Source organism: Artemia sp. Qi Xiang Cuo, chromosome 14 (genome assembly GCF_049724085.1).
Source record: "Artemia sp. Qi Xiang Cuo chromosome 14, ASM4972408v1, whole genome shotgun sequence".
NCBI lineage: Eukaryota > Metazoa > Arthropoda > Branchiopoda > Anostraca > Artemiidae > Artemia > Artemia sp. Qi Xiang Cuo.
In genome coordinates this window covers 40,504,843-40,520,285 of record NC_142807.1, presented here as the reverse complement: position 1 = coordinate 40,520,285, position 15,443 = coordinate 40,504,843, and the positions used below count along the sequence as shown (strand labels likewise).

Below are 15,443 nucleotides of genomic sequence, written 5' to 3'. Positions count from 1 at the left end.
AAATTGCAAAATTCCACATTTTTGCAGATAGGAGCTTGAAACCTCTACATTAGGGTTCTCTGATACGCTGAATATGATGGTGTGATTTTCATTAAGGTTCTATAACTTTTAGGGGGTCTTTCTCCCTTTTTTTCGAAAATCAGCAAAATTTTCTCAGGCGAAACTTATATATTTGAAATCAGCATTAAAATCTGATTCTTTTCATGTATCTGTTGGTATCAAAATCCCGTTTTCTAGAGTTTCGGTTACCATTGACCCGGGGCCTGGGCCCTCCGAAGTTTTATGATTTTTACGATTCGTTTGATAATTTCCTTTAATGACCATGTAAAAAGCTTGTTATTTGATTTTTAACATCCCCCCCCATCAAAATAAAGAAAAAAAAATCAACCCTTAAAGGATTCAGTGAGAGGTTACCCACTCGTTAACTCGTGCCCCTGCACATCTGCTTAGAACTTCCCATGGATAGTTCGCGCACCAGCTATCCATAAAGGATATATACTGCTGCTTAGGAAATTAGCAATGCTTGAGGATTTATTTTTCATACCACTGTATTTACATTGTAAAGGCTTTATTTTTAAAGCACGTATTGGCTGTGGAACCGACCTTCGAAGTAGCTTATTTTTCTTTTTCGAGCTTTGTTCTTCAAGCCACTTGGTAGCTTTTATTGACCGTTGAAAAGGGACCGCTGCAGGTGCTGCAATTTACCAATTATCCCTCTGATTGCTTCCTGCATTTTATTGTCTAATTCCAGTTTATCGTTTTTGCTGTTATTTATGAACTTATTGAATGCAAGAGGCTATCCGCTTTCCATTGGACTTGAGCAAGGCTTTGGCCACCAATCCAGTTTATTTTCTCATACTTTTCTCAAAAGAAGCTTTTGCAAACCCCCTCGCTTAATAGATTGTCTTTTCGGCTAAGATTCGTCTAACTTTATGTGATAGAGGGAATCCTTAATATTCTTTTGAGGTGTGTGGAGAAAAAATCAGGGCCTGTCAAGATCCTCTACATACGAGCTCTAGAATGTTCTTCTTTGGGCAGATTCTTCAAAGGTTCAGAGGTTATGTTCAAAAGAGCATAAGCTATAAAAAAGTGTCACCACTGTGTGTTGAGTACGCGCGCCTGCCAATATCTAGATTCGACTCGTACTACCCAGACTATGACAGTCACTGGAAATGTTTTGTAGTCCTTTAATGTAAATTTTACTCTTCAAAATAATCAAATTTATGATCTTAAATAATAATTGAAACCCAGAACATTTCTTTACCGCAATAGAACAATCCTGCGCTTTAAAGATTACTTCAGTTTTAATGATTTGTTTTTCATTTGAGGCTCCTAGTTTTATTTATGGTTTCTGAATTACTCATTAAATGCTTACGTGATGTATCCTAGGGGTTTTACACTACTTAATATTAGGCTGTGGTTTAACCATGTACTCCTTTATAGGCTTTCTTGGAAATGGCGGAAGAGTCCGCTGCTGTTGCCATGGTTAGTTATTTTACAACTTGTTCTGCTCAATTACGTGGTAGAACCGTATACGTCCAGTTCTCCAATCACAGGGAGTTGAAAACGGACCAAACTCACTCAAACTCGGTAAGTAAACTCTTGAGTGTGTAGTAACACTTCATTTTTTTTCTTTTTTTTCTTGTTCTTTTTTTTCTATGTTGGTGAATCTTTTTTTTTTTTTTTGAGAAAGAGTTCTTTAAGGTTTTCACGGAAAGTGTTAACGTCAGGCCGGACTCTTGAATATCACATTAGATTTGAAAAGCTGAGTATAATTCTTTCTGTCCATAATTTCTTGCGTTTCTTGATCATTGTTTCTGCTCCTGAGTAAAAAGCTCCGTTCTAACGATCAGGCGAACCGGTATCAGGTTTAAATTGAAGCTAGGCTGAGTTGTGAATGTGCAGAAGATGTGACGGTTCACTGGCCCTGTTGCCAAAATACTTTCTTAAAATAGTAAATGTAAAAATTTTAGAGATCCGAAACAGAAAAATTCTTAAGGGATCTAAATTACTGCCATTTTACTGTTGCTGGCCATTTCTGGCTGTGGTTTCGGTCGAATTTGTCATTTGATTTCCTGTGTCTGGATTGAATCCAATAAATGGTATCCACACGACTCCTGGTCTTCAATATCGCTCTTATTGCTAAATAAATTGGAGCTTGCCCTTTGCTCCCTTCTTATTGGTGATAATTCTATTAATTTTGGGGATTTGACTTAACTTATTTTTGCGGCATCCGGGAATAAATGTATTATTTCAATATGTAGCATTGGAGGCACAAAGTGGACCCGAGGCCCCTCCAACCCCTGCCTGCCCTATCCTGTTACAAACTTTTTACCAGCAAGGTAGACATGCTACCCCTTGCTTGAATAAAATTACACAAGGAGTTTTAACATGCATGATTGGAGACTCCAAAGTGGGCTAATCTCTCCAAGCATCCTCTCAACCTTTCAATAAATAGGTTGCGCCTTGTTTGAACTGGTATCATGGAAGGATTTTTCGGTCTATTTTACAAGAGGACTGAAATTTGTATTTGTCCCCTTCGATAGCCTCCCACTCCATCGCTAACTTTTTAATGGAAATGTAGGCTTGTGACGGGTATAAGCGTTCCCCCTCTCCCTTTTTCCCCAGACGCATCCGAACAGATTTTGAGAAAGCCATTTTGTTCAAAGTAGTCCAAAGGTCGTCAAATAACCATGCTTCCGGGTTGGACAACCCCTCTTCAAGACCCCGGGGCAAGGGGTGTAAGCTATACAAGCCATTATTAAAATGTAAGGTTTTTATGGGAAGAGTGGTCGTATAAACTTTAGAGGGGGACAGATTTATCAAAGGGTACATTGTAATGCCGAATAATCGTGACTCATATTGAGCCTTCAGATAAATACAGAATTGGTTCTAAGGAAGGGGTTGGGGTGGGGTGGAGTTAAAAATTGTTGTTTAATCCCTCTTGATTTTTTAGAATATTTCTGGTTTGTGCTGTTATTATTAAAATAAAGAGTAACATTAAACCCCAAATTTAGAAGAATTTATCCTATGGGGGAGAGGGAATGTCCCTTCCTCATCCCCAACTTCCCCTTGTGGTCGTGGAAACTTCGAAAAACACTCAATCGATCGAAAATTGAGAGTTCTAGTCTTTTTTATAAGTCGAAAGTGATTGGAGACCAACCAGTCCCTGTCCGAAACTGTTTTGATATCTGGTCCTTTTGTTACCCCCTTAGGGCGTGTGATCGACACTTACATAGTTTGGTACCTAGTTTGTACTTTATCTGTGGCTGCTCAATTTCGCGTTTGGGAAAATCATCCAGGGGGGGGGGTGTCGGTTCCCGCTTGTGACACCTTATTCGTACTGAAATCGTTCAAAACTTTGTTATATATGACTGGAGGTACAAATTGAGCCACACAATTTTGTCCTGTGCAAGATCATCGCTCATCGTAAAATTTTCAGCAGAGAGGTAGGTAGGTTTCTATTACTAATTGGCTTAAACATTATGGAACAATTACCTTAGTTAATAGGAATTGAGATTCCCATTGAAGGGAATAAGTGAGATTCCACTTATTCTCATGATGAGAATGATGATTTTTGGAGGCATAGCCCCTTCACCAGTAATTTCATTGAAATACTCAGACCCACTCGAAATTTATTAGGAAAGTAGCATTCTTCGGGACGAAAGCAGGGGGGGGGGCAAATTTTCAGAAGGATACCAATCTTGCAAGGCTTACCTTTGTACAAAAATATCCGCATTTGCTGTAATTTTGGTATCCAGGTACCTAAAGCCAAGGAGGCGTGACCCGAGAGATTCTAGACGGTTGAATTTTCGGTCCAAACACAGCAGGTTTGAACGTTTCGTAGTCCGATGATTGTTGTTCTATTACGGAGAGTGACTTGTGAGTAAAACGTTCATCTTCAAGGAGACAGATTAGATATTTGTGCGAAGCGGCAGCTAATGGTTTATTACGAGGGGTGTTTTTTAAGTAAGGTCCGTTTGAAGATAAGTACACAACGAAAACATCGATGTTTTAAGTAGGTCTATATGCTACTGTTTGAGGAGTCCTCTAAGAGTGGCTATTGATTTTAGTTTAGACATGAAAAATATGGCATTTTATTATTTGGGATCTCTTCCGACCCAATTCGGGGATGACCTGTTGCCCGGAAAAGGTTTTTCCGCCCCAAAAAAATCCACCAAAACAAATAGAACCCAGAAGAATTATTATCCATCAACCAGAGACCAGTGCAAATGCTGTGTCATTTACTAGCCTATAATTTCCTCGATGGGTGTTGCTCATTAAGGTCGCCCTGCAGTCACGGTTCTGGTTAGGCAAACTCGGGGCCATACAAGCAGGAATTTCTTTTCAGGGGTGGGGTCGGAGGGAGGAGCTTATGACAAAACAGAGACCCCGAACCAAATCACAACACTGGAGTAGACACTGCGTATTCAGAAGAAGTTTCTCTGTTTTGATTATTCCCTAGGTCAAGGGAACTGAATCAAGCTTCTTTTTTGAAGAAGCCAGCATGTGTTTTTTTTTTCTGTTTTATATAATAATAACGTTTATTATCTACTGTGCTTTGAAAGTAAATACTATCTTTTAGTCGGAGAAAGTAAAAAAAGAAAGTAGTTCCATTAGAAAGGGATCCTTATAGAAATTTCGGACCAGGTAAAAGATACATTAAGCCTGATTGGATATATAGAATGAGCCAGAGAATGGAAAGCAAGAATCCCTAGAATCGAAAGTATCTTCCCTTGAGGATTAATTAGAGAGTGATACCTTTTTTCTTTCAGGTAAACTATAATTACTGGAAATAATAGCTTTATGTTTCTGTTGTTATCTTAGTGTTTTCGTTCATAGCTTTTTGGAAGCGTGGTAATTGAGCTTGACTTTTCGTCGCTGCGTGCAAATTATGTCAATTTGATAATGGCTTTCAACTGTTAGTAAACTGACGTCACATAAAAATTGTTTTGTGTTTGTTTTAAATTACGATTACATAAGGAAAAACCAGCTTTTTCAAATGAAAGTAAGGGGTAAGATTAAAGCTTAAAAAGAACAGAAATCATTCAGTATGTGAGGGGACTGCACCTTCTTCAATCTCTTCCCTCTTTACGCTAAAGTTTTGTTGTGGTTTACAATTACTTTTTATTCTAATTAAACAGCCCTTACGTTGAACACTCTTTCTTAAAGAATCGGGAGCTTCATTTAATCTTAATTTGAATTTGTTAAATGAAGAAGCTTTAAAACAAATGTCTGTATAAACCGTTTTTTTTTTATATGGACTTCGTTAAGAGCGAATACGCTACCGTGCGGTATTATCGCCTCTTAAACTGGGAAGCTCATTATTTTAAATCGATTGCTTATCTCAGAATTATCGATCGATAGCAACTGTGCCCTCCTTGAATCAAAATTGTAGTTTGGTGCCACAAAATGGCAGAAAATGCCACTTTACTGAAGCACACTCTTTTTGGCTACTTAAAAAGCTCTAGAACTTTTAGTCTTCGTTCGAATGGGCCAACTTCCAATTTTCTAGGACCGTTGATTCAATACGATAACCCCTGGAAAGGAAGAAGCACGCATCCGAGATCTTCCTTTTCGAAAAAAAAGAAGCAAAATTCCACATTTTTGTAAAGGGAGATTGAAATATCTATCTTCTAATGTATTAAATTTGATGGTGAAATTTTCATTAAGATCATTGACCCCCTTGGGCTGTTTCCCCTTTTTTTTGAAAATCAGGTAAATTTTCTCAGGCTCATGGATTTTGACGCGTTACTTCAAACTTGAAGAATTTATATACTTAGAATCACCATAAAAAGAAGATTCCTTTACTGTGTACATAGTTATCAAAACTTTTTTTTTATAATTTAGGTTTCTATTATCCTAGGTCGCTCTTTGCTTGCAGTTCGTTACCATCACAGTTTATAAAATTATCCAGTATGATCTTTCCCTATCTCACCCATTATAAAAACCCGGACCGATGTGCGAGTGCTCCAGAGAACGTTTTTGCAGATATAAATATAAGTGGAATTAGATCTTTTCACAGGTAGACAAAGAATAATCACCTACAGAACAAGTACTGACAAAACCACTTGGCTGGCTCAACCAATAAGTGGACAATAAGTGCAGAAATAAGTGGGAGGAGCTTTTTGTTCGCACCGAAAATGAAGAGCCAGAAATCATCTGCGGTAAACTTACTGGTATATTATATAAACTGTGGTTACCATGAACTGTTTGAATATCCGTCAAAAAATATAATTTTATTGCAGTTATTTACACGTGTATATATATATATATATATATATATATATATATATATATATATATATATATATATATATATATATATATATATACATATATATACATTCGGCATATATTGGCAATATCATTCGTATGATCTTACGGTGGCCATGTGGAAAATAGTCAGATTCTAAGTAAGGTCCTTCGTTGTTAAAATATTTTGTTTATAGCACTAACTCTGCGGCAAAATTAGAATTGAAGTTTTTTTTCGTAGAATTTGAGTAAAGATTTCCTTAACTCGTAGTATATTTTATATGTACATGTTGGCGAAAAAAACTGCTACAACTTTGGATGTTCTTATGAATTAAATCTTTACTCAAATTCTACAGTATAATATATTCTATGTAGCTTTCCATGTTAACGACAACATTTCCAAAGAAATGCTGTTAGTCTTGCAATTTATCTATCTTCAAAAATCCCCATTCCTGTAATAATTTGGCTGAAATTATCCGATCTTAATAGTTATGATTTAAAGGTGATTTTTTACATTTGAATCCCATGCGTATTTCCGCTATATGAAATAGCTTCGTCTTGCCCCATCTCCACCTCTGTGCTCACATTATCATAAGGCTTTTGGTAAATAGGGGAACTTGTCAAATTTGTTAAAGTGTATCGGTTCTTAAATTATTTTGTCTGTAAAATGTATAAATGTTTCAGTTTTTGGATAATAAAATGTAATAAAATTTATCTCTTTTTAAGTTGAGTCAATTCGCTAGAATGTGTCTTACATTAATTAGTCTATATTTTGACGTACTCATGCAGTTTAAATTTCCGTAAAAATGTTTAAAAGCCAGTCCCTTTCGTATTAAAGACTGTTCTTCTTTTCTTCAGAATGCTTCTGCACAAGCAGCAATCCAAGCAGCGCAAGCTCTTAACGGTCAGACTGTTGATACTCAAGGTGGCCCTAATACTGTCCTTCGTGTTATAGTCGAGAACATGGTTTACCCAGTGACCTTGGATGTTCTCTATCAGGTAAGGTCCTAGTCTTTGATCAGTTTTATCCAACTATGAAGAGGTTTATTTTGTATGTCGTGTTAGAAATTGAGCTTAGTCTTTTATTTAGTAGAGGTAGGATATCGGGTACAAATTTGGTTTGTTGGAAGGTCTGTATAGAAATGTTTATCAGTATGAAATGAGACAAAGCAGAACTAATGTTCCTGAAATTTTCTGAGAAAGTCTCTCTCTAGTGCAATGTTCATTGTAGTGATATTTTTCAATTCTGGCCTCCGAAAGCGAGTTAGGATTATCATCTATTTAGTTGGAGCTTTTAAAAGTCGATTAGTTAGCCCTTGGGGGCTCTAAAATGTCACTCATATGGGAGGCTCTAGAAATATTTGAATTTTTTTTCTAGCAATTTGAAGCTATTTTTTTTTCTTTTGTGTAATTATTGAATGATATAGGAAATTCTCTGTTACATGATTAGTGCCTTTGTTTTATACGAATTTCAAAGAAACTATTCAGAGAAAAAAAGGGGGGAGAAGAAATAAAAAAGATGTTATAGCTCTTTCGTTATCTCTCTTTGACATATTCTCTTCACCTTGAAAGGTTTGGTTTTAACGGCAATTTTGTGTTTGAAACTGATTCTTTTCTTTCAAAGAAAAGGGAACATGCAATTACAATTTATATCTATCCCTTCCCCCTGTTTCTCTATGTATTTTGTATATTAGTAAAGATCCAGAGGAAAATATATGCTTGTATAGTTTTTAAATGAAGAGAAACAACCATAAATTTATCCTTATTGCTCCCCAATTTTTGCCGACATTTTCTGCTGGTTATGCATCTTAGTTTGTTAGTTCATGTTCTAATAAAAGTTTCACTTACGTATTGCCTGAAGGGAACAAAATGGACTAGCATATATATTGCCCTTTAGTCATGTTTGTAAATTTAGGGTCTATTTTGTCTATTATGAACAGCTAGGATGAGAAAATTAGTTCCAGCAAAGTTTCCTAAGTTCTATTTTTTCCCTGGAAGTAGCTCTACTCCCTGAAGGGAATTTGGTATGTGTTTGTAATTCGGAGATTCAAAAGGGAGATTTGAGCGATAATGTAATGGAAAAAGGAAACGGGGCTTCTGCTTATTTATTAAAAGAAAGACTTCCGATTGTTGCTTAAAAATAGAAAATAAACATCTGGCTTTGGATTAGTATTTATGGGTCTTTTAAGGCGTATATGCTGAGAACGAATATCAGCGTTATGACATAAACGACCTAAAATGCTCGCTGCCATAACTTGGGCATTCCAAAATTTTGAATTTTGCCCTATGCCTCTCAATACTATTAGATATTCTTAGAAAACAGAATATCGTGTTAAAATTTCAGCTCGGTCAGAGAAAAAGCAATTTCTTCTCCAGAGGAGACCTAAAAAAAAGTCCGAATTTTTTTCGCTCCAATTGGATTGAAGTCTTAATGGAATGTAGCCTCTTGTATGGGAATATTACCCCCTTCCCTCTCTTAATAAATAAGTTAGCTTGGGATATATCAATTAAAACCAGCAAGGGGTCAGCAGCTTCTGGTTACGTGTACTATGGTTTTGCCAAATATACCTGGCCCCTCATTTTTCTTGTTTTATTTGTTTGCAGACTATAGGCTACATCTTATTGAAGTTATGGTTCTATGGCAATTCATTTCCATCCACGCCACAAGTTTCCCTTTTTCCATTCATACTTTTGAAGGTCCACATTGCGTTAAGTCGACCAGCTGAAGTTTTAATCCAATATATTCTCTAGTTTAGGAATGTCTTGAGTCAAAAACAATTTTTCCTTCAGAGGCAGGGGTCAGGCAAAGCCTATGGTATCCCAAAGCCGGATATTGTTGAATCCTCGAAATTCGAGTTAGATGGACGGAGAGAAACATATACATTTCTCTCCCGAGACAATAATATGTCTCGGAAGAAGCATAGATTTTCCGCGGAAAATTTTCCTCCCCCTCTCACAGGACATCCCCCGGAAAATACCATCCAGCGAAAATTTCTCCCTTCATGGGAAAGTCCCTCCAAATGCAGTATTTAGCAGCAAAAGAGAAAGGACGACAAATTAAATTAATGAAGAAAAGAAGGATTTTTGGAATATTCTACCTATATTCCAAAATATAGAAAGAATATATGGTGTAGAATAAGATAGGATAAGATAAGATAAGATAAGTTTTATTCTTCATTAAATACACAGACAGTATTACATGTTATTAATCCCTCAAAGGCTCATTGGCCTGTACAAAGAGGGAAGACATATGAATTACATACTCAGAGATAAAAAAAAAAAAGAAGAAAATTTAAAATGATCACCTACTCACATATGAAGGAGAAGAAAAGAAAATATAGATAAAATGGAAACTATAGAAAAAATTAGAATAAATAAACTAAATTAATTAATTATATTAAATAGACTCAAAAGAAAATGATAATAATAAAAAAAAAAAAAAAAAAAATAAAAAAAAATTACTATAAGCGAATTCCTATCGTCGAAACAGAATTATGTGTATTGTCAGGTAGAACCAACATCATAATAGCTGTTACGATATTATTCATAGCTCTTATCCAAGATATTAAAATATCATAACTTAAGCCATATACAGCCCTTTTAAACTTATATTTAAAACTATATAAATCCCAGTTCAATCAGCTCTGCTTATTTCTGAGGCTAGGTAGCAAAATTGACGTTTATGGGTTAATTCAGTCATAAGGCTTAATTATTGAACTGTAATAAAATGGTGCGAAAGCAATAAAATTTATCATGAATGCTACTCCTTAGTGAACTATACAAGTTTCAGCAATAAATATTGATAGTCATACCTGTGGCCTGGGTGTAATAGCGCAGAGAACACCACCATAAAAAAAAATAAACATTCTGGGGAAATCTGGGTAAATAAACACCAAAAAAAAAAAAAAAAAAAAAAAAAAATTAATTATTCAGTTTGATTCTTAACTAAATGGTCCTTAAGAATCCTCTTGAAAGTGCCAAACGAGTGGCATTTCTGTACTGAAGAAGATATTATATATATATAATATATATATATTATATATATAATATATATATATAATATATATATATTATAGTATTTATTTTTATTTATTTAACCTTTTCCTTCTTTTTTTTTTTTTGGGGGGGGGGCTGAGCTATCATAGAAGGGTAAGATAAAGGTTAAGAAAATACTTTGGAAGCACGAAATTAGTGGCAACTGTGGGAGAGTTACCCTATGATAGAAGTGCACTGAAATAACAGACTGGGTCTAAGGCGTACCAATAATTACTTCCCGTGGACTTAGTATGGAACTGACCAGAGCCGTCACCAGGCAAAATATTTCTTTTGGGGGGAAGGCTGTGGATTTTACTGGCTAACTGGTCATTTTTTACCGACTAATTGCTATTCAATTTGCCATCACTCCATTTTTCCTATTAAAAAAAATTGAGCCAGTAAAATCGTGGTGTTTCGTGTCATTATTTTACCGACTCGAATTTTTTATACAAACGGCTGAAAATATTTGGGGAGTGGTGTCCGCCCATCCCATTTGACGTCCCTGCTGACAAATTTAGTACACGATATCAGTTCACCTCTTGCCACTGAGAATGCTTCCACCGGGCTTATATCAGAAGTTGTCCCTGTCTGAAGTAGCTGTACTTGTATGAACTACGTGACTTCTAAGGAACGAATGCGTAACCGTGCGGCATCACTTCCTCTACAACTGGGAAGCTCAATTGATTGTTATTTTTTCGGAACTTTAAATCTATTGGCTATCTCAGAATTTTTAATCAGTAGCGACTTGGTTCCCTATGGGCAAAAGTTGTAGTTTGATGCCACAGACTGGAAGAAAACACCAATAGTTACCCTATACCAAATACTATATGTAAACAGTAGGCAAATAGCATAACTTACACAATCTTCCCTACCATCTGTTCGCGGTCGTGTCATCTCCAAAGGGATAGTTATTCAACTATGCTAAACTAATGGTTATGTCAAAATTTTGATTGGATGTCTTTAAGGGAAAATGAGGTGCGGGAGGGGGCTAGTTACCCTAAAGTCTTTTTTCACTTCAAAGGCGCACTAGAACTTAAATTTCCGTTCAAATGGGCCCTGTTCCGATCTTCTAGGACCATTGGTTCGATACGTACACCCCTGAGAAAACCGTTCAAAAAAATCAACAAAAGAAAAACTAACAAATAAACACGTATCCGTGGTCTTGCTTCTGGGGAAAAACACAAAATGCCACAGTTTTGTAGGTGGGAACTTGAAACTTCTGCTGTGGGGTTCTCTGGTATGCTGAATCTCTGGTTTTCATTTTGTTGAGGCCACTTGCCTTTTTTCAGGGCGTTTTCTTTTCTTTTTTTATCAGGCATTTTTTCTAGGGCTCGTAGCGCTCGATGTGTAACAGTAGACTTACTGAACTTTGTATATTTGGAATCAGCATAAAAAACACAATTTCTTCCACAGGAGAATTTTCTGGGGTATGGGAAATTTTTCCGACAAAGGGATTTTCTGTGAGATAAATTATCCATGGGCAAATTTTCCACGTGGAATACATTTCCCCTGATGGGGGGAGATTTCTGGGGAAATTTACTATGGAGGGGGGATTTCCTGTAGGATTTGAAAAATTATCAGAAATGAAATAAAGTCCATTTTTGCAAATGAATGTGAGCTAAAGAGCATTGTCTGGGCAAATCTTTCATGGATAGGGAATTTTTTAAAGTACTAAATAACTTTAAAGTCCCAAAATAAGCGTATTCCGTGTCAGCGTTTTGATATTTCTTTAATCCATGACGTTTTTTTCTGTCTGGTGTGTGATTAAAAAAGTAATTGCATTCTGCTAGTGTTTTCAAACAGTTCGTGATAACAAACTGTAAGTAAGGAGCGACCCGACTCAATAGTAACCGAAACTCTAAAAACGGAATTTTGATACCAATAGATACATCAAAAGCATTGGATTTTTATGCTGATTTTGAATATATAAGTTTCATTAAGTTACGAGTCCGAGAAAATGTGCCTTATTTTCGAAAAAAGGGAGAGACAACCCCTAAAAACCATAGAATTTTAATGAAAATCACACCATCAGATTCAGCGTATTAGAGAACCCTACTGTAGAGGTTTCAAGCTGCTCTTTGCAAAAATGGAAAATTTTGTATTTTTTGCCAGAAGAAAGATGCGTGTTTATTTGTTTTTTGTTTTCAGGGGTGATCGTATCGACCCTGTGGTCCTAGAATGTCGCGGGAGGGCTCATTTGAACGAAAATTAAAAGTTCTAGTATCCTTTTTAAGTGACCAAAAAAATTACAGGGTAACTAGACACCTCCCATGCTCTTTTTTTTCCCAAAGTCACCGGATCAAAACTTTGGGATAGCCATTTCCTTCAGAATAGTTGAAAAATCTAATAACTATGTCTTTGAGGATGACTTAATCCACCACAGTCCCCGGAGGAAGGGCTACAAGCTATGAGCTTTGCCCATTGTTTACATATAGTATTGGTTATTGGGAAGTTTATAGACGTTTTCAGTGGGGATTTTTACTGATTGAGGGGGTCGGGGGGGGGGGTTGTACGTGAAAGGATCTTTCCATGGGAGAAGAGAATTGCCATGATGGGGGCGCTGGATTTTCCAGCATTATTTAGAAAACAATCATAAATTAAATAAAAAAACAAGTTTTTCCAACTGAAAGTAAGGAACAACATTAAAACATAAAACGGACAGAAATTATTAGGTATATGAGGGAGTTCGCCCCCACGTCTATGCCTCGCTCTTTGCTCTATTGTTCGAATTTTTTTAAGTAATGGCCGATATAAACAATAATTTGTTTGTGTTATTTTCGGCCAATCTTAGCATTTAGTTTTATCTCAAGCAGCTTAATACGCGATGATAAACTTAATAAGAACAGAAAATATTACGTATCTGAGGGGGGTGGCCTCTCCTCAATAGCTCGCTCTTACGTGAAAAAAGAGGTTATTATTCTAATTAAACAGCCTTTGTGGTTCAGGAGTCATTCTTAAATAACTGGAACAAAATTCAAACTTAAAAAAAAATAGTATGTAAATTTTATTTTAATTATTTATGTACGGTGAGCCAAATTCAAAACCTGCAGTAATTCAAAAACCTTCGGACATTAAATAAAAAACAAAAACAGTTTTAAACTGAAAATAAGGAGCGAAATCAAAACTTAAAACGAACAGAAATTATTCGATATATGAAAGGGACTGTCTCCTCCTCAGAGCCCCGCTCTTTACGCTAAAGTTTGACTCTTTCTCACAACTCTACTTTTTAAAACAATAAAAAACTTTAGCGTAAAGAGCAGGGCGTTGAGGAGGGGACAGCTCGCTCTTTACGCTATTGTTATTTTTTAGTACTTTCATAAGAGATATTTATTCTAATTAGACCCTTTGTGATTCTGGGGTCATTCTTAAAGAATTGGAAAAAAAATTGAACGAACCTTTGCGTAAAGAGCGGGGTATTAACGAGGGCCTGATCTCCTCATATACTTAATAAAAATATACGAATATAGAAGTTCGCTACGTAAGTTAGTTCGTAAGTTACGTATATTTTTTACTAGTAAAAACGTTCGTAAATAAAATTAAAGTTCTAGTGCGCTTCAGTTACCAAAAAAATTGGAGGGCCACTAGACCCCCTTCCCCGGCCCTTTTTTCTCAAAATCGTCTGATCAAAATTTTGAGAAACCCATTTAGCCAAAAAAAAGTAAAATTAATATACAAATTTCGTTTTAATTATTCGTGTACGGTGAGCCAAAATCGAAACCTGTAATAATTCAAAAATGTTCAACAATTAAATATATATAAAAAAAAGTTTTTTTTTTTATCTGAAAGTATGGAGCGATATTAAAACTTAAAACAAACAGAAATTATTCCGTATTTGAAAGCGGATGTCCCCTCCTCATCGCCCCGCTCTTCACACTAAAGTTTGACTCTTTCTCACAACTCTACTTTTTAAAACAATAAAAAAACTTTAGCGTAAAGAGCGTTGCGTCGAGGAGGGGACAGTCCCTGTCATATATGGAATAATTTCTGTTCGTTTTAATTTTAATGTCGCTCCTTACTTTTAGTTAATAAAAACTTGTTTTTTATATTAAAATTTATTCTCACCAAGAGGTTACAGTAGTTCAACCCATTACGGAAATTCTCATTCTCAAGCATTTTAAAAGACTTCACTTGGCCTGTAGCGAAATAAACTACTGTAGGTGGGCGTAATTTACCACTGCCTCGAAATAGCATTATAATTACCTATTATATGATGCGGTGTTTCTGGGAAAGAATATGTTTATAACTTTATTACCAAGGTGTTTTTATTTAAAATTCACGATTGGTAACGGTGTTCCTATTCGTAATTTACGGCCAATTGGGGTGATTTATCATCAGGGGGTATATACTGAGAAAAATGTGCTCCGTCGTTTAGTTTGCTCATATTTGTATGTTTAACATGCTTTCCTCTATGTGTTTCTGAGCAAAGGGGTTTTAAGATCGATCTTCAGTGGGAGCTCTTCCGTTTTCCATTCTCTTTCTGAAGGTATGATACAAAATTGCCTTTGATTAAAAGGTGAATACATTTTTTAATCAGCTTTATTTACAATTTATTCATATGAATTATATTTATACATGAAAATTATGTGCAGTTGAAGAAAAACTTCTTCTCATAGGCTACACCTATTTTAAATCCGTTCTTTAGTTTTCACTTACTAATGGGCCTGGGAGGTATACAAAGAAGAGGGGTGTAAACTTTCGGTCGAGGGCTTTCAACCATGGACATTGTAGGCCCTAATGATACTCTTGTAACTTTTCCCGGTACTGTTTCGCTTAATGGTACACACTAAAGAAATCAAGTTTGGTTAATGCTAATGAAACAATATAATATAGGATGAATATATAATAGTTTAGAAACAAATTTGGGCTATATATTTGCACATTAGGGGGGTGGGGTAAAGTATATCATATATTAAATACGTAACCTAACCTCGGTACCTTTCCCCCACCCTAAACCCCAAAAAACAACAGTTTAAATATTGTAAATTCAATGAGAAACCATGCTCTTCGATCAGTTTAGATAACAATTACCCGCTTACGGGTCTCCATCACGGCATTCAATGTCTATAGCCGTGGTGTACCATTAAGTGAAACAATATCCATTTTCCAGTTTATCAACACTGGAAATGGCACTGAAAGTACCTATGGTGCTCTAT

General features: G+C 35.8%; 1 protein-coding gene across 5 annotated transcripts in view; it reads left to right on the top strand.

Annotated features, from left to right (window-relative positions):
* heph (polypyrimidine tract-binding protein 1 heph) overlaps positions 1–15,443 on the top strand; it is a 261,216-nt gene that overhangs the window by 172,445 nt on the left and 73,328 nt on the right. For all 5 annotated transcript variants that reach the window (XM_089100422.1, XM_089100420.1, XM_089100425.1 and 2 more), the window contains 2 exons: positions 1,444–1,590; positions 7,114–7,254. In XM_089100422.1, coding sequence (XP_088956548.1) covers positions 1,444–1,590; positions 7,114–7,254 — 288 coding nt within the window. The remainder of the gene's footprint in view (positions 1–1,443; positions 1,591–7,113; positions 7,255–15,443) is intronic.